This window comes from Diospyros lotus, chromosome 4 (assembly GCF_014633365.1).
Source record: "Diospyros lotus cultivar Yz01 chromosome 4, ASM1463336v1, whole genome shotgun sequence".
NCBI classification, from domain to species: Eukaryota; Viridiplantae; Streptophyta; class Magnoliopsida; order Ericales; family Ebenaceae; genus Diospyros; species Diospyros lotus.
In genome coordinates this window covers 3339358-3363005 of record NC_068341.1, presented here as the reverse complement: position 1 = coordinate 3363005, position 23648 = coordinate 3339358, and the positions used below count along the sequence as shown (strand labels likewise).

Below are 23648 nucleotides of genomic sequence, written 5' to 3'. Positions count from 1 at the left end.
GATGTTATCCTCTTCATCTTTTGACTGGTAATATTGCATGTTCCAGCCCGACATTATCTTTGATTGCACAAACTTTGGTTTTGTACATTTTCGTGTTTACGTGTGCATCGCCCTTATATATATTTATTTATTTTTGAAAGCTACCTTTGTGGCTCTCAAACTTTATATATATACGGATTTGGATAGAATTTTAGTCTTTAAGAAGAGAGAGAATATAAGAAAGTATTAAGTTGTTGTTCTTATTCCGTACGTTAACTAATTATTTAATTGATTAAGTTTAAATATATTTATTGTCGATTTTTAAATATTATAACGAGTCTTTATATAACTCGATAATTGTACTAACTAATTTCATAGTAAAAATAAATTTTAATGAGTTTGATTCAGTTTGATTTGATTATTATGTCTTAGTTGATCAGTGTCAAGTCCAGAACATATTTTATATTTTGTTAAGTAAAAGGATTAATAACTCAATGCTAATTAAGTGGATGTTAATAGTATTAGACAAGATTAAAGAATCTCAATCAACTTTTTTTTTCATTCATGAACCTATAATTCCCAGATTAGAAAGCGAAAGAGAAAAATGATAGGGGTCATCATTATCATCATATAGGGATGATGGATCAGCCGGCCCATTTCTCATAAAGCCAATTTGAAAGAGACCCAACTGATTAGACCATCACCCCAACAATAACCCAAAAGGTTGTTGATATATTGAACAGAGAATCTTTCATCATTGAATGATGAAAGAGTGATGGTGAATCATGAATGATGAGTTGAATCTTTCATTTCATTCACCCTTTACACCAAATGGAACCAGCCATTCTGATTGCATACATATGGTTCAATTTGATGATGATGATGATGATGATGTTCAATCAGTTTTCCTTGGAAAATTTTGGAAGCCATTATGAGAGATTGAGAGAGGGAATTTTCAAGGTTCATCATGCATGGCCATGGCTGTTATGTTCCACAACATGCCCAGCTGAAACCTGGCCCATAATTCCCAATGCAGCCCATTGAAGATGTTCGCTGCTTTGGGCTCCTGGGAGATGGGCACTTCCCTGCCAGCCCACTAAAATTCTAATGTCTTCCTTCACCTCCACTCTCACTTTAATGAACCCTAAGGCCATTTCCAACGCAGAGCCAACATTCTCCTTTAAGTCAAAATTTGAAAAATATTTTTCAAAAATTTCTGCTCCAAAACCCTACTTGTCAAGTCACTCCTCAAATTTTTGTGGAGCTTGAAATCACTCCCTACAATTGAGGAGCCATGTTTTGTTTGACTTCTGAAATTTGAAAACTACAACAACAACGGAGAAAGCAGCAACACCAGCGGCGGCGATGAAGAGCAATGGCAGCAGTGCGCGGAAAAGGAGCGGTGTGCGGAGAAGAAGGCGCAGAGGCACCGCGCAAAGAAGACGAAGCAGCGACCACTAGAAGATAGAGTAGCGGCATGCGGAGAAAAAGGTGTGGGTTTGTGGTTGTAGATTTGTGGATTTGTGTAATTGTATTATTTATATAGTGAGTTATATAAATTGTTTTTTATAACTTTTGTTACTTTTGTTTTATTGGTTTATTTTCTAATATTAAGAACATTTTGAATAATTCTTAATTATTTTTTCTCTTGCTTGATTTTAAATTAAGATGTGTTTGATTAACTAGAATAATGCTTAGATTTTGTGTGTGATGCATTTTATTATTTTGTGTATTTGATTATTTATTTTGTATGTGTACTTAATTATTAATTATATATACGTATATCGCATAATTTCAATGTAATATTTTGAAATTGATCCTAAAAATACATATCTAAATTACTCAATTAGATTATTTAACATTGTATTTAAAATAATATTTATTGTATTACAATGAGAGTATTTATTAAATTATCAAATAACTAATAAATTTTATAGTAATAAAAATTATAAGTGAGATAAAATAAATAGAATTAAAATTTATAAATAAATAAGTAAGATAAGAAGTGAGATAGGGAGTGGAATAGAGAGTGTGGTTGGAGCACACAATTTTTTAGATAAAATTAAAATAGGGAACAAATTATTTATAATATAATGGATAGTAGAATAATAAATGTGATTAGAGATGACCTAATAATTTTGACACACATGGTCATTTTGTAATTATGATTAGTGTTTTGTTTCTACAAATAATAATAATTATTTAAAAAAAAAACGATATGGCCAAACCTTCTCCGTCCAATCTCGAGTCTTGATGTTGGTTTTTTTTTTTGGTTTTGTTTTCATCTGGTCCCACTTTGGGCCAAAAGTTTAAGTGGTGTTATTTTTGTATTTTAATTTTAAATTTTGAATTAATTTTTAATTTTGTGTTTTGAATGTTTATTTTGAGATTTTTGAAAATATATTTTTTTTATCATTCTAAAAAATTATTTTTCAAAACATAAAACTAAAAAATGCGTTTACTTTATAATTTTGAAAATAATTATTTAATGATAATTTATTCAATAAACAATTTAAATTAGCCACAATCGCTGCCACCAGCAATCACCGTCCACCACCACTGATTGAAGATTCTCATGATCAAAGCCTACAATTAAAAACGTCGAGCCAATAAGGTTAACATACACAAAAATGAGCTAGATTTAATGATTGGATTTTTATAGATTTGATTTTTAATTTTTAGCTAAAACTAAAAAATGCACTATTAGTCGTCACAACTCATTGTGGCTGGTGGTTTCCGATAATTAGAGGCAACCACCTGACACCTTCATCCCCATCAACCAACATACTAAAAAATCAGCAACATCTAACGGGCAAATCTACTTAAATCTAAACTTAACTTTCAGCTAGACCCAATACCTGCGTAAGTGCACTGGCAATCGTCACTGGGCACCGTGGCCAATGGTTTCTAGCCATCAAATGCAACCACCCCAACACTCTTATCCTCATCAATCAACATATCCAAAAACTAGCAAGATCCAACGTCCAAATCTTCATAAATCTAAATTTAAACTTCCATCCATACACAAAATCAGTGATTTACAAAGGTGATGGCAATCGATGGTCGAGCCTTGAGAAGGATGAGAAGAGAAAAGAGAAGAAAGAGAAAGATTGATATTGTGAGAAATTGGGACACTCAAAACAACTATTTTCGGCATTTTTAGATTTTGCACTTGTTTTTACTCAAAACAACTAAAATGACTTTTTGGTTTTTTGGGTTTTTTTTATAATTTTTTTTTAAAAATACATTTTTAAAAATAATAAAGTAAACAAGTTTTTACTATTTTAAAAAACTAAAAACTAAAAATAACAGAAAAATAGCAAAAAGAACAAGCCTTATTCTCTCTCTTTCTATATATATTATTTAACAATTAATAATATAATATAAAAAAACTCAAACTCAAACCTTAACAAATTAAACATTATGTTTGGATTGAGTCGGTCCCAACCTAATTAGATCTAGTGTAATTTGGATGAATTACTCATCTCAAATCCCTAATGCATGGATACACCAAAAATGGTGTCATTTTGGTGTTTCTAAAATGTTTCTTAGCTTGAAACGTTAAAAAATACAAAATATATATATATATATATATTTAGTTATTTTTGTAATTTTGAAATTTTTTTGGGGTCATTTCTTAATATTGAAAAAATATTAAAAAAATATTTTTAATTTGAAAATGCATTTATGTTCCACAGCCACGTTAAAGATGGAATCAATTTCTCCTTTATTATCCCGACAATCATGCTAGAGATAGAATCAATTTGTGTTTATTTTTACTTAAATTGATAATGAAATTTATGTTTATATTTAACTGAATAATTATTTTTTCATATTTTGTATATTAAACATTATATATATTTTATTTATGCATTTTTTTGTATTTTTTTATATTTTTAAAAGTATTATTTTCTATTTTCTTTTGCATGTAACCTAACTTCTAATTAAGATAAGTTGATTGTGACCGGAAAATTTATATATTTTGGAGATGAAGAATAAACCAACATAAGACAAATAATTATATTAAAAAAAAAATTCTTTCAATTGGTTTGGGTGAAAGAAGAAAAAACAAGCAAAGACATTTGTTGGGTCTCTAGAACTCAGAATATATATATATATATATATATATATGAGGATTATTTAAATTTAGATTCTCTTCATTTTGTAACCCACAAAAGAAGACACTGTCTCACAACCCGACCAGCAGACGTCAGCGCTTAAATAACCAAATGTGACACGTCGCCGGCGCACATTAGCTTTCTTTGTCATTATTATTTCAATATTAAATAAATTGGGTGTTAGGTATAAAGAAAAATTGGGTTAGAAGACTCTCTCTAAAGGCTGCAATTGAACCTGGCCATGTAACGAGGGCTGTTCAGTTTTGGCGGGGGGGAATGGCTAATTGTCACATGCACTAAACAAATGAATTGGATGGGGTCCCTTTCTCATCTGGAAAGTGCCGTTTGAAAATTTTTAAGGGAGATTCCTGGAAATATCCATGGACACAGACACAGACACAGACGAAAGCTACCCATTTATCAACTGGGCCCCACAATTCCCCTTCTTAAAGGTGTCTTGGGCCTTATAAAATTTTCTTGCCTTAGGGCCCTCTGTTGAGTTAGAAAGACAGTTCTATCCCCAGGATTGGTAACACCTTGTTCTTATTTATTATAAGAATTTGTAGTTATTATTTTTTAGGCAAAAATTTCAAATGGTATTTTTGAGGTTTAGGGTAATTATAAATTTTATTTTTGGTATTTAAAAATATAATAACTATTTTTGATATTTAATATTGTATTATAATTTTTTTCTTTGTTATTTGGTTACTCTATTAAATATTTAAATTTAATAAAAATATTTTTATATTTAAAAGATTATTATTTTTTTATAATTTCTCCCGTCACAAGTCTTTCTCTTGGTTAGCAATAAAGACAAAAATAATAACAATAATAGAGACATCAATGGTTCCAAATTTTGTTATTCTAAATCTAGAATGATTTATACAGTAAGACGATAATGATAGTTCAATAGAGATATCAACAATTATAATGGTAAGTCTCTTACTTTTTTTTTCATTTTTATATTGCAAAACCTAGATTGATGGTAATATTATTTTTTCTCGCATTGTGTTTTAAGTTTGATGGAACTCGGATAAAATTTAAATTTGAATTCGATTTGATTTTTAATAGATTTTTGTTAGAACTCCACATAAAATATAATCTCTCTGTCTTTTTTTTTTTTTGAACTTAAATAAGGGTTTATTATTTATCTCGAACTTGAAGATAAATCTAAATTTGAATTTGAGAAAAAATTAGGCGATAAAACATAAATTCAGGTTCATCACAATTTGCTAGTGTGTTTAGTGTTAGGGTAAGTTCATTTTATTTATTTATTTTATTTTTAATTAAAGGATAAAGTGGAGATAATGAAAGATAAATTGGACACTTTAACCCTTTATTTGATAGCAGGGATGGTTTGACCGAACCCAACTTGAGACTTTTGATCAGAGGCTAATTTTGACTTTGTACCCAATTGTAGGGTGGCCTTATAAAAAAAACATGTTTATTAACGATGAGAAAAAAAGGTGTCCAGGTTCATCCTCCCAAAGTTACTGCCCAATGACCAATCGCTATAAAATCCAACATGAAATCTAATCTACTTTCTGGCAAACACAGTCCCATTCAGGACTGAAATACCTAAAGAGTGACAGAAATTATTATTCCCGAAATACCCCTCGTCTCCCCCTTATCATAACATAAGCTCCGAACTTGGAATAACTGAGTCCCGAGAGGGGAGGGAACATCTCCGATGGCGTCCATGGCGGCGTTTTTCGTCAAAACTCCAAACCCATCCCTCTCCTTCCCCAAAACCCAGAAAACCCATTTGGGAATAACCCTTAAGCACCCTTGCTCTGTCCATTCCGCGACGACGCGCCGGAGGATCCGAATCTCGTGCGGGTTGATCGACCCGGACGGCGGCAAGCTGGTGGATCTGATCGTCGAGAAGTCGCAGAGGGACGCTAAGAGGACGGAGGCCCTATCGCTTCCGAGAATCAAGCTGTCCCGAATCGACCTCCAGTGGGTTCATGTGCTCAGCGAAGGATGGGCCAGCCCGCTCAAAGGGTTCATGAGAGAATCCGAGTTCCTCCAAACGCTTCATTTCAACTCGCTCCGGCTGGACGACGGCTCCGTCGTCAACATGTCGGTGCCGATCGTCCTCGCCGTCGACGACTCCCAGAAGGCCCGGATCGGCGCGTCCACCGCCGTCGCCCTCGTCGACTCCAGCAATAACCCGGTGGCGGTTCTTAGCAAGTAAGGGCATTTTGGTCGCATCAATCTGGAAATTATATTCTCTCTTGCTGTTTCTCTACTGCGATTGCTATTGGCTATATGATAATATTGGCTACATCATGATTTTATTTTTTGTTGAAATATGATGAGATCTTGTTGTTGTTGTGTCTTAATATGCTAATCCTTTGGAATGCATTGGCCATTGGGTTGACGGCTGAATTATGTGACATCTAGTTAATCACAATCATGCAGTTCTTGATCTTCCATTCCAGATTGAATTACTTTGACCGAGATTGAAGCTTAGTTCCTATATGATTGGAATCTCAACTGTTCTCACTCTCTCTTCAATGGTTTGTTATGCTAAGTTGTTAAATTAATGACAAAGATACAATTATTCTAATATACTAGAGACTAACAAGAATGGATTCATGGGGATAGAGTGTCAAAAAAGTTTTGACTAGGGACCGTGAACAGCTATTGGTGTGGATAATCATTAGTCCTGTGTCCTTTTCAGGCAAATTTTGGTACTGATCACAGGTTATAGATGTCTGTCTGACATCGATCTGATAGCAATATTTTTTGTTCCACTGTCCTGTATTTGAATTTTGTTTTATGTGGGAAACTAATTCAAGATTTGTGTAACACTGATGAGAAAAAGCAATTTGAAACATGTTTTGAAGGATTTCGAATTTCACTCTTAATTATTCTCGTTTATTGTATTAGAGAAGATAAAATGATTTTCTTGTGTTTTTTAATCTTTCCAATGGTCCCACTTCTCTTCCAGATGATGGGAGAGTTCCTATCAGAAATTCAAAAAAATCATGAATTCTATGAATATGCATCTACTAGGGTAAGCTTTAAGATTTGAGATACCTTTTAAGTTCGCACTTGAGGTGTTGATTCTGATTCCAATTGGCTTGTATGGCCTTTTAATAATTAAAAAGACCTCTATGCATCCTTTTAAATTATGTACATACGTGAGTTGCCGCTAGAGCCCACATAGTCGGGTAAATGCTTGATATGTTGTGGTGTTTTGAGTTGTGGCTAGACATTGACTGCAAGTCAATGTTATACATCAGTACTATTACTATAATGCTTATTCCTGATATATGAAAGGAAAATATTTGAGGTCTGTTGTGTTAAGGCCTCAGTTGTTCAATGATTACCTGCCATGCCAAGTTTGTTTCTTCCATTGATCATTGTCCTTGTTGCTCAAATAACTTGTAGGGTTTTAAATCCAGTTGTTATGTGCGCAAAGGTATCTGAGGGCTTTGATATTTTTATAAGCGCCTATGGAAGTGAGATAGAAATTCATGGGCGTTATTGCCTTTCGCGGTGACATTATAGCAATGGTTGGAGTTCCAACAAGTAAATTTTAAAATAAAATATATATGCTCCAATTCCACCACTGCCGTTACTTCAAAAACTTGATAAACTACTTTGTTGGAAACTCATAAGACCTGGACGGTGATTTGGAGCATATATATATGCCTTTTGTAATGACATTGTATTCTCTTTTCTGTCACTTGATGTTTCACTGGAAAGTCACTAGGGAGGGAAGTTCTGAGTTCTGACTAGATGAGGGAAGTTGTAGGTGGTTGGAGTTTGTTACAGAGTTCTTGTCCTGGCTGCTTTTTTTTGGGACAAGTAGAGGATGTTAGAGTTCATGAAATGATGCTCTACAGTACATTACTCCATGTATTTTATTTCTTCTCGAGTAAATTTAGCCCTTTGTATTGTTCTTTGCTTATTGGTTTAAGATGAATTGTCACAAACTTGCATCTGGTTGGCCAATGCTCATTTCATGAAAGGCTCAATTGTTAAGTCATATGAAGATTTTTGACTGTTGCTCGTCCACCTTGGAAATGTCACGGTTCAGTTACAATTGATGCTAAAAGTCTTGTGGCCATTGGAATTTCCAGTTGAAGCACATTTTTTACTGCAGACTTTTGGGGATTGCTTGTCGCTTGGTTATTTGTGTGTTTTAATTCCTAAACACTTGGTTTCTGTAGTTTATGTTGAATGGTATATTCTTCAATATGTACTGAAGATATTGAAACTTTTTTTTGTATCAAAGTCGTAAGTGTTTAGTTTGTAATTGCTTAATTCTTACATGTTTGGGTGCACGCATTTGTTTTTGTAGTATTGAGATCTACAAGCATAACAAGGAAGAAAGGATAGCAAGAACGTGGGGTACAACTGCACCTGGTTTGCCTTATGTTGAAGAGGCCATAACCAAAGCTGGAAACTGGCTTATTGGCGGTGACTTAGAGGTTATAGAGCCAGTCAAGTACCATGATGGTCTTGATCGCTTCCGACTGTCCCCTGCAGCACTCCGTGAGGAATTTACCAAGCGTAATGCCGATGCAGTGTTTGCTTTCCAGCTGAGGAATCCTGTGCACAATGGCCATGCTTTGCTGATGACTGACACACGTCGCCGGCTTCTTGACATCGGCTATAAGAACCCCATCCTCTTGCTTCATCCATTGGGAGGCTACACAAAGGCAGATGATGTTCCTCTTAGTTGGCGAATGAAGCAACATGAAAAGGTTAGTAAATGCTTTCTTTTCATTTTTTGCCCCCTGCATAACTGCATTATTTTTTGGAAACTCGTAAGACCTGGATGGTGACTTTGTTCTTATTTTCCACTCTCTTCGTTGGGATATAATGTGATTGAGGTAGGGGTTAAATATGTTTTCGGATAGACCAAGAACCATTATGTTTGTAAAAACTCTCCAGTTTTCCACAACCTGCATGAAAATCAATGCAGGCTAAGTTAATTATTGGGAATCTGCTGAAACTATATTGTCATAGCTAACATGAAACGCACGTGGCTTCATTTCTCAGAATCAGCTACCCCAAGAATTATTTTCTTATCAACTTCACTGATTCCTCAGGTACTTGAGGACGGGGTGCTTGATCCAGAGACCACTGTCGTGTCTATATTCCCATCACCGATGCACTACGCTGGGCCTACTGAGGTGCAGTGGCATGCCAAGGCTCGGATTAATGCAGGGGCCAACTTTTACATTGTAGGTCGGGACCCTGCCGGCATGAGCCATCCAGTTGAGAAAAGAGATTTATACGATGCAGATCATGGAAAGAAGGTTCTGAGCATGGCTCCTGGGCTTGAACGGCTAAACATCTTGCCTTTCAAGGTATACTAATCATTCTAGCTGGGACAGGGTCTACTATAACATCGCTCATCCAATCTAGGAATAAGATCCTAATCATTAGTTGCTAATAATTGGTTGTTATATGCAGGTGGCTGCATACGATAAAACTCAGAACAAGATGGCATTCTTCGATCCCTCGAGGCCTCAAGATTTCCTCTTCATTTCAGGCACCAAGGTAACATTTCTCAAACAGTTACTTCAAAATCAAATATTTTTTCATCGGATAGTTGTCTCCGTATCCCTTGATCCAGCCAATTCTGAACTGACTGGTGGCTGCCGTATTGCCAGATGCGAACGCTTGCGAAGAACAAGGAGAATCCCCCAGATGGATTCATGTGCCCTGGAGGTTGGAAAGTGCTGGTGGAATACTATGAGAGTTTGGCTCCCATTGAAAACGGCAAAGTTCCTGAAGCTGTGCCTGCTTAGATGGATTTGTTCTTTGTCAATAGATATTGACAATGGTCTGGGAGGAAGACGAAAACTCCTTATTTATCTCAGTCTGCGTGAATCCATCTCTCTTTCATACAATAATATCTCATTTGAGGCAGTGGCTCAGACACACAAGTCCCAAGCCTCAACCTGTAATTACAACTCCAGAGATTGTAGCAACAGCTTGATTGTGCACATGCCTTCAGCTTGCACACCGTAACATTATGTTGTGATTGTGCCTTTACAGTGGAAACATGTCAAATGGTCGCATTTATTACTCTAGTTCATCTTCTCTTCGACTTCCATTTATCCACCATCTTTGTTTGAAACTAGATGAAGGTCCTTTTGGCATAAGCTCTCTACCAGCTTTTTGTCTTTTGTATTTTTTTCTTTCTATCTTAAAAAAAAAAATAGCTAAAGATTTTTGGAGAATCAAATGACGATTCAAAGGCATACCCTTGATATATAAAAAGACTACACACTTGTTGAAATTAAGGGCATGTGTACACAAACACACACACACACACACACACACACACACATATATTTATTTGAATTTATATACTGTTTGGTTAAACTTGGGCTATTAAACTCCTTTTGAGCTTAAGGTTTTATATGAAAAGCTCTTATGTTATATTTTGTGAAACATAAAGAGGCACAAGTCTGGGGGCCTCTTGTGGCAACCTGGGCTGCCTTTTTGGGCGCCCACTGGAGGGCCACAAGATGCAGCCAGCTTGGGCCGACCCTCTTTTCTCATATCCTTTGATTTCTTGTCGTTTTGTCTGCTGCTACTCTTTTTGCACGATTTAATCCAGACCATCGACGTTGCTTTTGCTGAGGCAATCCGAGCCATTCATTTCTTTTATATCTCGCCTCGAGATTGTCGTTTTCTGATTGCATTGAAGACGAGTTTTGATTGAGGGGGTTTGGCAGAGAGTCGGTCATTTTTCTAGGGTTTCATCTTTTGCTCTCTCTCTCGTTCTCTCTCTGTAAATGTTGTATAGTTCGTCTTCTGTAAGCGTTCCCTGATTTTGTTTTGTGTAAGGTAAGCACCTAATCTGTAAGTGAGTTCGTGGCTTATTATTTTAGAAAATCAGGGTTGTTTTGTTATCGTTTTTGCTGTAATCAGATTGAATCTATTTAGTGAAAGTGAGCTCTTCTCACTGGAGCTCAAGTGGATGTAGCCCTATTTTTGGGTGAACCACTATAAAATCTTGCGCCTCTTGTTTCTGGTTTATGTTTTAAATACTGTCAATATTGATTGCTTTATTTTTCAGTTCGTGTGAGTTCATCTGTATGGGATTTTGACGGTGTGTTTGTGTTTGGAGATTTTGCTATCTCTGTTTGTTTGTAACAGTGGTATCAGAGCTCTCTGGTTTATCGTATCCAATGTTTTAGGGTCAAAATCTCGACCGACTCTGTTTTTCGAAAACCTAGGGTTTCCTTTCCTTACTGTGTTGGTGTTGTTTTTATAAGAACTCTAGGGTTTTCTGAAGAAAGCCTGTCAGCGTGAGTTTGCTGTACAGGTCTCAGTCAGTAAACTAGGGTTTTTTGTTTTGTGAAATTTTTCGTGTATTACGAAAATGACAACAACCCGATTTGAAATCGGTACATTTGATGGAAATGGGGATTTCGATAGTTGGAAAAAGAAGATGAGGGTACTTCTCTCTCATCACAAAGTGCTTATAGCACTTGAGACAGATGACCGGAAATGGTCACCTGAGCAGCTGGCCCGAACTGATGAAATCAGAGAAGAGGCATTTAATCTGATTTTTCTTCATCTTGGTGACTCTGTAATCCGTAAGGTTGACGGTATATCTCTATCTCTTGAACTTTGGAATAGATTAGAATCTTTATATTCTGTAATGTCTGCTCCAAATTTAGTTTATTTAAAAGGCATGTTGTTTAACTTTAAAATGAATACATCTAAGTCCATGGATGAAAACATAGATGAATTTACTAAACTCACTTTGCTATTGAGAGGTACTGATCAGGCTTTAGGAGATACTAGTGAGGCAATGATTTTGTTAAATTCCTTACCTGATGATTATGATGTAGTGAAACATGCTTTACGTTACACTGGTATAGTACCTAATATGGAACTTGTTATATCTGGTATTAAAGCTAGAGAACTAGAACTTAGTACATCTAAGGAATCTGGCAATAATTTGTTTGTTAAAGGAAATACAGATAAAAGAAATTATACTGTGAATACTGAACAACACAATGGGTCAAGGTATAAGGGAAAAAAGAAGGAAAAGAAGGGAAAACAAAAACAAAAGTGGAAATGTTATCACTGTGGGAAAGAAGGTCATATAAAGAAATACTGTTATGATTACTTGAAAAAACAAAAGCAAGGGGGAAATGTAACAGTAGCAGCTAGTAGTTCTAATTGCTTGGCTGAGGTGCTTAATGTTTCCTCAAGCTCAGTTTTAAATGAATGGATTATGGACTCTGGCTGTTCTTTTCATATGTGTCCTAATATTAATTGGTTTCACAACTTTAATAACAGAGAAAGTGGAATAGTGTACATGGGAAACAACCAATCTTGTAATGTTCAGGGTAAAGGAGACATAACTCTTAAGTTGCATGACAACAAAATTAGAACTCTTACTGATGTAAGATATGTCCCTGATCTTAAAAGAAATTTAATCTCACTTGGTACACTTGATGAGTTAGGATTCTCATACAAAGCTGAAAATGGTTCCCTGAATGCTTTTAAAGGAGATGAACTAATCTTAACTAGTTTAAAGAAAAATGGTTTATATGTTTTAAAGGGCTGTTTTCATTCCTCTGTTATATTAAATTCTGCATGCTATGTTAACACTGATAAGACAGATCTGTGGCACTCGAGACTTGGCCATATGAGCCTGAGAGGTATGCAGGCACTGTCAAACCAAGGATACCTTGGTCCAGTGTCTGCTGAGACCCTCGGTTTTTGTGAACCACGTGTGCTTGACAAGCAACACAGGCTGAGTTTCCATAAGGGAACTCACCTGGCGAAGGCATGCCTTGAGTACTTACATGCAGATCTGTGGGGACCCTCCCAGGTCCCCACCCATGGTGGCAACAAGTACTTCCTTTCTATCATTGATGATTATACTAGAAAGGTGTGGGTTTTTCTATTAAAATCAAAAGATCAAACATTAGAAAAATTTAAAACCTGGAAGATCTTAATAGAAAACCAAGCTGATAGAAAAATCAAAACTCTTAGAACTGACAACGGTTTAGAATTCTGCAATAAAGAGTTTGATGATTTCTGTAACTCCCAAGGAATAAATAGGCATAAGACTATTAGGAATACACCCCAACAAAATGGGGTGGCTGAAAGAATGAACCGGACCCTCATTGAAAAAGTGAGGTGCCTTTTGTTCACATCTGGCTTGCCTAAATCCTTTTGGGGAGAGGCCTTAGCAACAGCTTCACACCTAGTAAATAGAAGCCCCTCCACAGCCCTTAATTTAAAATGCCCTGAAGAAAAGTGGATTGGAAGAAAATTAAACTTCAACTACTTAAGAACCTTTGGCTGTGAAGCCTATACTCATCAGTCAGAAGGTAAGCTGGAACCTAGATCCACTAAGTGTGTTTTTGTTGGGTACCAGGAAGGAACTAAGGGATATAGGCTATGGGAAAGGCAATCTAAGGGTGTAAAAATTATCATCAGCCGAGATGTTATATTTAATGAATCAGTCTTCCCTTGCAAATTATCTAAAACTGATGACATAGATAATCCCACAAATTTAGGAGATACCCAAATAGAGGTGGAGCATCAAGTTATAGATAACAATCCTTCAAATGCTCCAACTATACCAGTCCTTCAATCTGAAGGAGACCCTACATCAAACCAAGACTAGACCTCTGATCATGAATCTGATTATGAGGAACAAAATGATGAAACAGAAATTGAGGTGGAGCAATTTGACACCCCTCAACATAATCTGGAACATTATTAACTTGCTCGAGATAGAAGCAGGAGGTCTATTAGACCACCTTCAAGGTATGCTTTCTCAGATTTGGTGTTTTGCGCCCTAGTGGCAGGTGTTGAGATGAGGAGCAGTGAGCCTTCCTCTTATGAGGAGGCTGTCAGCTCAAAGGAAAGTAAAAAATGGCAACAAGCCATGGATGAGGAAATGGCCTCTCTGATGGCAAATGGAACTTGGGTACTTGTCCCTCGTCCAGAAAATCATAAACTGATCCAATGTAAGTGGCTGTTCAAATTAAAGGAAGGTATATCCCTAGATGACCCTATTAGATATAAAGCAAGATTAGTAGCTAAGGGGTTCACACAAAGGGAAGGGATAGATTACATTGAAATTTTTTCTCCTGTGGTCAAATTTAAAACAATTCGCATGATGCTTGCAGTAGTAGTTCAATTTGACTTAGAACTTGAACAATTGGATGTTAAAACTGCATTTTTGCATGGAGACTTAGATGAACACATTTACATGGTTCAGCCCAATGGTTATGTTGTGTCTGAAAAACCTGATCATGTTTGTTTGCTGAAAAAATCTTTGTATGGCTTAAAACAGGCCCCAAGGCAATGGTACAAAAAATTTGATAATTTTGTTTTAGGGGCCAGGTTTATTAGAAGTCAATATGACAATTGCTTCTATTTCATGCTTATAGAAATTCCTGTTTATCTACTGCTTTATGTAGATGATATCCTTCTTATTAGCAAATCTAAGTCAAAGATTAATGAGTTAAAATCTATGTTAAATTCAGTTTTTGACATGAAAGACTTAGGTCATGCTAAGAAAATTCTAGGAATGAAGATTGAGAGAAATAGAAGCAACAATAGCCTTAAGATACATCAGCATGATTACTTGGTGAAAGCCGTTCACAAATTTGGAATGAGAAATTGTAAGACTGTCATAGTTCCATTGGCAGGACATTTTATTTTATCAAAATTACAATGTCCCACATCCAATTCTGAATTAATAGAAATGAAAAATGTCCCTTATGCAAATGTAATTGGAACAATTATGTACGCAATGATAAGCACTAGGCCTGACCTTGCATATTCAATTTCATTACTCAGTCGATATATGTCTAACCCTGGTAAAACTCATTGGGATGCCTTAAAACATTTTCTTAGGTACATAAATGGTACTGCATGCATTGGCTTAAATTTTAATAAAAGATTTGACACTCTAAATCTTGCTGGTTATGTTGACTCTGATTTTGCTGGAGATAGAGACTCCAGAAAATCCACCACTGCTTACTATTTCACATTGGGTGGAAATTGTATAAGCTGGAAGTCTCAGTTACAGCCTCTTGTAGCTCTGTCCTCCACTGAGGCAGAGTATGTGGCTGTAACAGATGCCTTTAAAGAAGCCATATGGCTTCAAGGCATACTAAAAGAAATTCACTTGCTTCAAAGCAAAGTGATGGTTTTCTCGGATAGTCAAAGTGCCATCCACTTGTCCAAAAACCCTGTGTATCATGATAGGACCAAACATGTGGATGTGAAGTATCACTATGTAAGAGAAATGATAGCCAACGGAACTGTGGGAATTCAGAAAGTATCTTCAGCCAACAATCCAGCTGACATGGGGACCAAGGTATTAACTGCAACTAAATTTAAGCATTGCTTAAAATTGTTGTATATTGATGATGGCTAATTTTCTGGTCATCTAGAGCCATGAAGGTGAGAATTGTAGCATGCTTTACTTATATTTTCATATCTGATTACTTATTCATTTTATGTTTCAAGGTAGAATTTGTTATATTTTGTGAAAGATAAAGAGGCACAAGTCTGGGGGGCCTCTTGTGGCAACCTGGGCTGCCCTTTTGGGCGCCCACTGGAGGGCCACAAGATGCAGCCAGCTTGGGCCGGCCCTCTTTTCTCATATCCTTTGATCTCTTGTCGTTTTGTCTGTTGCTGCTCCTTTTGCACGATTTAATCCAGACCATCGACGCTGCTTTTGCTGAGGCAATCCGAGCCATTCATTTCTTTTATATCTCGCCTCGAGATTGTCATTTTCTGATTGCATTGAAGACGAGTTTTGATTGAGGGGGTTTGGTAGAGAGTCGGTCATTTTTCTAGGGTTTCATCTTTTGCTCTCTCTCTCGTTCTCTCTCTGTAAATGTTGTATAGTTCGTCTTCTGTAAGCGTTCCCTAATTTTGTTTTGTGTAAGGTAAGCACCTAATCTGTAAGTGAGTTCGTGGCTTATTGTTTTAGAAAATCAGGGTTGTTTTATTATCGATTTTGCTGTAATCAGATTGAATCTATTTAGTGGAAGTGAGCTCTTCTCACCAGAGCTCAAGTGGATGTAGCCCTATTTTTGGGTGAACCACTATAAAATCTTGCGCCTCTTGTTTCTGGTTTATGTTTTAAATACTGTCAATATTGATTGCTTTATTTTTCAGTTCGTGTGAGTTCATCTGTGTAGGATTTTGACGGTGTGTTTGTGTTTGGAGATTTTGCTATCTCTGTGTGTTTGTAACATCTAACATATTTGATAATCAGACAATAGATTTTTAAACAAAAGCTAGTCTCCTTTTGTACCTTTTTGATAGCTTTTAAGTAAAATAGTTGGAACACTTTATAGTGAAGATTTAGTCACTTCATTTAGATTCTTAATTTAATTAAATAATTTATTGAATAAAGATAAAATAAGAAGTTGATTAAGTAAAATCTTGACCATTGAATATATTCAGTATATTTAAATATTTCATCGCTTTTAAATTGGATAAAAAAATATGCTCCAATTGACCAAGTAAATGACAATAATGCGCACAGACAAATTTAACCTTTTCAAGCAATGCCCACATCCCAATCTTGCAAGTTACGACCACCCCGTTCTCCACTGCCTTCCGCCGCCGTCCACCGTCGCCGGTTGTGGCCCTTGCCGGCTACACAGAGACGCAAACAAGCCACCAAGAGGAGCTGTTCTAAAAGGCGTTGCCCTTGCCCTCTAGTGGCCTTTTCTCTTCTTTATTCCTCAGCGTTGCTTTGTTCTGAGTAATAGCCAAAACTATTATTTTTCAAAATTTATTCTTTAAATACCATTTTTTCAAATTATTTCCCCAAATTTTTAACACTTGGACCCATGGGCCTTGCCACTGGAGAGGATAGCGACTTCATGCAAAAACCACTAATGGCATGTTTGATAACATACATTTTTTTTGTAAAAAATGTTAAATCATGTGTAATTATTATACATATTTTATATAAAAATAATCAAACACTCTTAACTTTTTATAAAAAAATTAAGCATTTAAAGTTTCTTTTCATAAAATTTATTTTTCAAGTAAGTGAGGTAGTTTTTGTTTTTTAAACAATCATTACTTAAAATTAAATTTTAGGTAATGTAATCAAACACACCCTAATTTTTTATAGTTTCAAAGGTCATAAAATTCAACATTCCATGAAGGCACTATTTTGTGACCTAGGGGTGTTTGGCTAGTGATTTGACCACTAATAAGTTTGGCTTATAAGTTATAACTTATTTAGTTATATATTTATTAAAATTTTAAAAAATTAAATGGTATCGAGTTTAAAAATTATTTTAACAGAATTTTCAATAATCTACCCGCAACTTTTTCAAATAACATGTTGGTAGCTTATTTTGTTGATAAATTAAATTATAAATTTGCCCTTGAAATAACTTAAATATTTACTCTCTTTTCCTTAAAACATTACGCTCTCTCATTCTCTCCCCATTTCTTCTTTGGTTACCTTCTCCATTGCCAACTTTCATCATTGCTGCCTCCAGTAGATCAGTCGCTACTTTTAGCCCAGCGCGAGCACCATTTTAGTTGTTTGGATCTTTTCTTTCGTTACGTCCATTGTCGTCTCCTATTTCCAAATCAATCGCTGCCTCCAGCCCAACGTCGTTGTTATCGCCATTGCCTCCAAGTTCTAGATCAATCGCCACCTCTAGCCCAACGTTGATGCTATCGTCTCGATCTCCTCATTTATCACCGTTGTGTCACTCCATCCTCTACCATTTCTTCTTTCTTTCTATGTATATATTTAACATATAAGTTTATATATTTATTTTTATTAAAAATAATATTTTTATAAATTTTATTTATATTATATAACAACATATCTATTTTAATTTTTTTATTAAAATTTGACAATTTATTAATTTTTTCAAAATAAACATATATCTATATAATTAACGGTTTAAAACATATTTATCTAAATATATTATTAAGTTAAATATTAGTCAATTTTTAAGTTTTACATAATTTATAAATAGAAAAATTTATAAACTCTTAAAAAAAAAAGGGTAAGCAAAACAGCCTCTTTTATTTTTATTTTGGCAATTGCTCGCTGTGTTCTCATCCTGATGACTCAAGGACAGGTTGAAAGAGGAATGTGTGGTGAGTCTTTGGCACGTGTTCTTCCGGTCAACTAGCTCGAAACAGCTCATCGTGAAGGGCCAAAACAAGATATTCTCAAGCATATTCTGCACCAAATACAGAAGCTAACCACGAGAGAGAGAGAGAGAGAGAGAGAGAGAGAGATCTGCACGTTCTTGTGAGGTATGGATTCATACTATTTCCAGACTTGGGGATAACTTTGTTGGGTTTCATTTATAAGTTCAGTTCTTAGATGACTGTTGGTATTTTCAGTAATGGGTCTTTATTCCTCCTGTATGTATCTGATTTTAAGATTTCAGCAATCCATCTTCGCAATTGTCCAAATTTATAGCATGATGTTTGATTGATAAGTGATAAGCTTTTGTTAGAAATTAGAACAAACGATCCAAAAGGGCCAAATCCCAACAGCTACAATCAAATCCCTGCTGTGCAAAGCACCCCGGAACAGCAGAATTAGAAGTTATCAACAGACGACCCCAAAAAGCAAAACAACACCCCCACCTAAGCATCTACTGCTTCTGCTCTTTGATTGATGTACAAAAAGAAATGCTCTATTTTCAGATACAGACTCCTAGAAAAGCGAGGCTAGTGGAATCTAATTTCCATACAGATATATCAAGATCTATCAATATCCTTGGAAAATCGAAACCAATTTTCATCTACTGAACTGTTGCATTAAAGTTCCTACTTCTTACAATGGATGGAATGGCCTAAGAAGATTCAACTTAAACTGGAACAATCCTAGATTTGGCATGGCTAGAACACATGGTTGATGTTAGTTTGTTCACGTCATGATTAATGACCGGGCCCTGTTTGGAAACAAACATCCATAAATAGTCAATGACTGGCCTGGCAGTGAAGCATGGTGTCGTGCTTAAGGACGTAGTTTACAAACCAATCAATCGGACAAGAGACGGCTGCAGTCCCAAAGCATGCAGTCCATTGTCCCCAAGACAACCTTTCTGTACCCGCAAACTCTTTCATGAATTCTACCATCACCACCTGAAGAAGAATGATCATTCCTACAATCCCCCAAAAGATCCTTTTCCTCTTTATTCCCTCAAGAACATTCTTTTCAAACTTCCTTGCATTGAACATTGTAAAGACATGGAAGAAAACAAAAGTATTGAAGATCAAGGTGTCTCTTACCTTCGCAGTTAGACTGAAAATTGATTCACCGCCGAAATATATGGTTAGAAGGACTGCTATCTGATAAGAAGCTTGAGCGAGCATGTTGCTCCACATGATGTTGGTGATAAATGGTGTGGTCGTCCCGCGAACAAGTTGCTTATGCAGGACCTCCTTCGTGGGCTGCTCTATGGTGAGAGCCAGAGCTGCCAGTGTGCCCACAATCAACTTTAGCCACAGTAGTTGAAGTGTTGCATACGGAACTTTCCCAGTAGAGATGGCTGCCACAATGTCGATGGTAGGGGGCTCACCAGCTGAAATTGTGGTGATAAAGTCAATTAGCAAAGAAGTGATGCTGATGGTAAGTTGGAACTGAGTGAATGTCCTGATATTGATGTACATGCCTTTCCCCCACCTCAGAACTTCAACTATCAACGCTAAATTGCCATCTAGCATCACAATACTCGAGCTCTCCTTGGCCGTATCAGCACCTTGAGTCCCCATACAGAGTCCTACACTGGCTGCTCTTAAAGCAGCTCTGTCCTTTGAATCATCTCTAGTAACCGCAACGACATGACCTTTTTCTTGCAAGCATTGTACCATGAGATGCTTATCGTCATCGGAGGCTTTTGCTATAACACGAATTATGTCAACTTTCTTCATTCTCTCATCATGTTCATAGCTTTGAAATTCCATTCCTTCAACTACTTCGCCAGTGGCAATGCCCTGACCTGCCTCAATTATACCACATGCAGCTGCTATAGCTTCGGCAGTGGACACGTCCTCTGTTGTGATCATTTTGACATTCACTCCGATACTCAGGCAATCGCTTACAGCTTCTCTGGCTGCAATATATGGGTTATTCAGGCCCACTAGCGCCAGTAGGGCAAAAGAATTTTCTTCTAGTACTGCTTGGGAGAGTTTTGCATCATTGCCTTCATGGTTTTCTTCTTCTTGTGACATCTGTTTATGCGCAAAAGCAATGCACTGGAAACCACTATTTTCCATGTCTTGAATTGCTTGCTGCAATAACTCCCTTACATCATCATCAATGACTTTGATGTCACCTGTATCGTCATGATAGCTTGAACACATAGGTAATATTACTTCTGGTGCTCCCTTCTGATGCACGTGTACAGTGTTTCGAGCCTCTTTCCTTACAAAAACGGTACTGGATTCCTTGTTGTCTGAACTGAAGGATTCTTCTGCAGGGATAATTCTATGGCCCTCCTGTAGTTTCTCAATATTCATTCCCATTTCTTTTATTCCCCATTCATAAAATGCTCTTTGATAGAGTTCCGAGAGGGACCCGGTGCGGTGGTGAACTGCAGGCCAACCAACTCCTTGGTGGATCAGTTCAAGAATATCTGGTGCAATTGAAGATGAAGCCCCTTCTTCAATATATTTTTGGCCTAGCCAAAACTTCATTACCTTGATGGATTTTAACATCAAGATGCCGCTTTCGTCAGTACAGATCACACTGACGGAGCCCATTGCCTCAAAGCATGAAAGGTCCCTCACGAGAGCCTGGCGTTCTAGCATTCTTTTGGTTGAGTAAGCCAAAGTAACCGTGGCAGCCAACAACAAACCTTCTGGGACTGCAGCCGCTGCTATAGCAACTGGGGTCGCTATAATTCCGATTATGGCATCGAAGACAAGACGGAATTGCGTCTTGCCAGCAGTGAAATGTCTCTTTCCATGTTCGTCGTGCATGTTGCCTGTGAAGTAGCGAGCCAGCAACACTGAAAGAGCTAGGAAAGCAACGGCTACACCGACCATGCCAATAAAGAAAGTCAGCTGCTTGAGCTTAGCTTGTAAAGGCGAACTTATTCGCTGTATCATAACATGTTCCTCTTCTGTCTTGCAGCCAACTGAAGTGGCAAGCATCAGAGCTGACCCATCAACGACCTTGGTGCCAGAAATCAAGAATGGGTTGTGTTTGAGATTGACTTCCACAGGTTCACGACAAACCGTCATGCTGGATTCATCAATTAGCACCGACACCGCTTCTAACAATAGTCCATGAGCAGGAACTTGATCCCCTTGCGTCAAGGAAACAACATCTCCCACAACGACGTCGAATATAGGGATCTTTTTTAGCTGTCCGTTTCGTCTGACATCAACAAGGGTATTCTCCGTGGCTTGGGATAAGTCGTTGAATTGCTTCGTTAGCCAGAAGTTGTTAAACAGAGAGACAGTGATCACTACTGCGAGAGCAGCAAGAATGCTTCCACCATTAGAGCCTCCTTCCCATCCCTGCTTGTTAATCCCATAGACAAGCGAAAGCACAGCACAAACAAGCAGGATAAGAATAATGGGATCCTTGAACGCCTCCAAGAAAACACCCGTCCCAAGATGAAACATTTTTTCAGGTGGCGGCTTTTGGTTCGAGGAGTTGTAGCCAAAGTTAATTTGGCGTCTTGCAATATCTCCAACATCGCCTTGGATCCCGTTCTCTGCATGGGATCCTAGCGCAGAGAGGACAGCTTGAACCCCACCGAGTTGTAGAAGCTTGCCCAGATCCTTCTCCTCAACAAGCCGTTTGAGGACGGGTTGGTTTATGCCAGCAGGGTAATCTGGCTCCACATCGAGCACGGTAAAAGATGGAACTCGCAAAACCTCTACAGCTATGATGCCCCTGCCCTCGGAGAGCAAGGCCCTGATTGTGCTGACTGCATTAAAAGCAAGACGCCATCTCTTCTGTGCTCTGCTCAAAATCGGCCCCAACTCTTCCCCGTGAATTTCCAAGATTCCGCACATTCTGGCGGGGAACAGCTACGATGCCTTCTTTGGTGGTGAAATGGCTACCTGGCTCGTGCGTATATATAGTGCTTCGCATTGGATTGCCTTTCTTTGCTTCGCTTTGTGCGGCATTGACAGGGAGGGAAGGACGGTGTCTTGTGGAAAAATGATGTTGGAGGAAACTTCCCTGCAAACTCATAAATGCTCTCAATCTATCAAATGGCGCATCCATTTATTATCCATGCCTCTCTACGCCACGCCCATGGTATCGGCAATTTACCGCCTTTTGCCTTTTACCTCAAAACGCCGCATTTTGCATTGTTCGTTTAATTCTGTCTTATTTATTTATTTGAGAGGAGATTATTCCAAGGTTGCGGCGGCCTTTTACGTCATACGCCGCATTTTGCATTGTTCGTTTAATTCTGTCTTATTTATGTATTTGAGAGGAAATTATTCCAAACTTGCGCCGCAACCTTCCCGCGCCCCGCGGGGGGGGGGGGGGGGGGGGTGCAAACCATAGCATACATAAATACATAAAAGATAAATTCACTGCACTAGAGTATGAAATTTTTGACATCTTATCAATTTTATCATTTGATTGAGGGGATAATTTCGATAAAAACTTAAAATGTACAGCCAACAGAGTACTCATAAATTTAGCCTTCTGTATATTGAATTTAGTCAATACTTTCTCAACATATCTCTTTTGACTTAGATACAATTTACCTGTCTTTTTGTCTTAAAATTTGCATTCCAAGTATCTTCTTTGCTGCATCCAAATCTTTTATCTCAAATTCTTTGTTGAATTGAGATTTTAATCTCCTTATCTTGTCCTTAACTTTTGATGCTATTAACATACCATCAACATATAAAAGTAGATATATATATAGGACCTATTTTTGTTCCTTTTAAAGTAGACACAACTATCATAATTGCATCTATTAAAATTGTGCTTAATTATAAAGGAATCAAACTTTTTATACCATTGTCGAGGAGACTATTTCAGGTCATATAGAGATTTCTTTAACAATCTCACATAGTCTTCTTTGCCTGGAACTTCAAAATTTTCTAGTTGCTGCATATAGATATCCTCATCAAGTTCCCCATGTAAGAACGTTGTCTTAACATCCAACTGTTCCAATTCAAGATCTTAAATAGCCACAATACCAAGTAATGCTCGGATGGAACTGTGTTTCACAATTGAAGAAAATACGTCTGTGAAGTCCACACCTAGAACCTGACTATATCATTTTGCTACGAGTCTGGCTTTGTACCTCACTTTTTCAACTCATGGCGTGCCTTCTTTGCTCTTGAATATCCATTTGTACTTAACTGCTTTCTTATCCTCGGGTAGTTTTGTCAACTTCTAAGTACTGTTTTTGTGTAAGGATTCTATTTTTTCATACATTACGGTAATCCATCTCCCAGGTTCAGGACAACTAATTGCTTCAGAATAAGTGGAAGACTCTTCACTATAGTCAATATCTTTAGCCACATTCAAAGCATATGCATGAGATCAGTTTTAGCATATCTTTGAAGAGGATTGATAATTTTTATGTGTTTATCTTA

The 23648-nt window shown here is 37.0% G+C and overlaps 2 protein-coding genes across 2 annotated transcripts; one reads left to right on the top strand and one right to left on the bottom strand.

Moving 5' to 3' along the window:
• Positions 1-5638: 5638 nt before the first annotated feature.
• LOC127800004 (ATP sulfurylase 1, chloroplastic-like) lies at positions 5639-10156 on the top strand. Its single transcript, XM_052334359.1, has 5 exons — positions 5639-6290; positions 8413-8818; positions 9167-9427; positions 9534-9620; positions 9734-10156. Exons 1-5 carry the CDS (start codon positions 5788-5790, stop codon positions 9869-9871), a joined length of 1395 nt encoding a protein of 464 aa, XP_052190319.1. The 5' UTR covers positions 5639-5787; the 3' UTR covers positions 9872-10156.
• Positions 10157-19046: 8890 nt separating this feature from the next.
• On the bottom strand, positions 19047-22097 carry LOC127799155 (calcium-transporting ATPase 12, plasma membrane-type-like). The gene has a single exon (XM_052332908.1). The coding sequence runs from the start codon at positions 22095-22097 to the stop codon at positions 19047-19049; it is 3051 nt and encodes a 1016-aa protein (XP_052188868.1).
• Positions 22098-23648: the final 1551 nt, after the last annotated feature.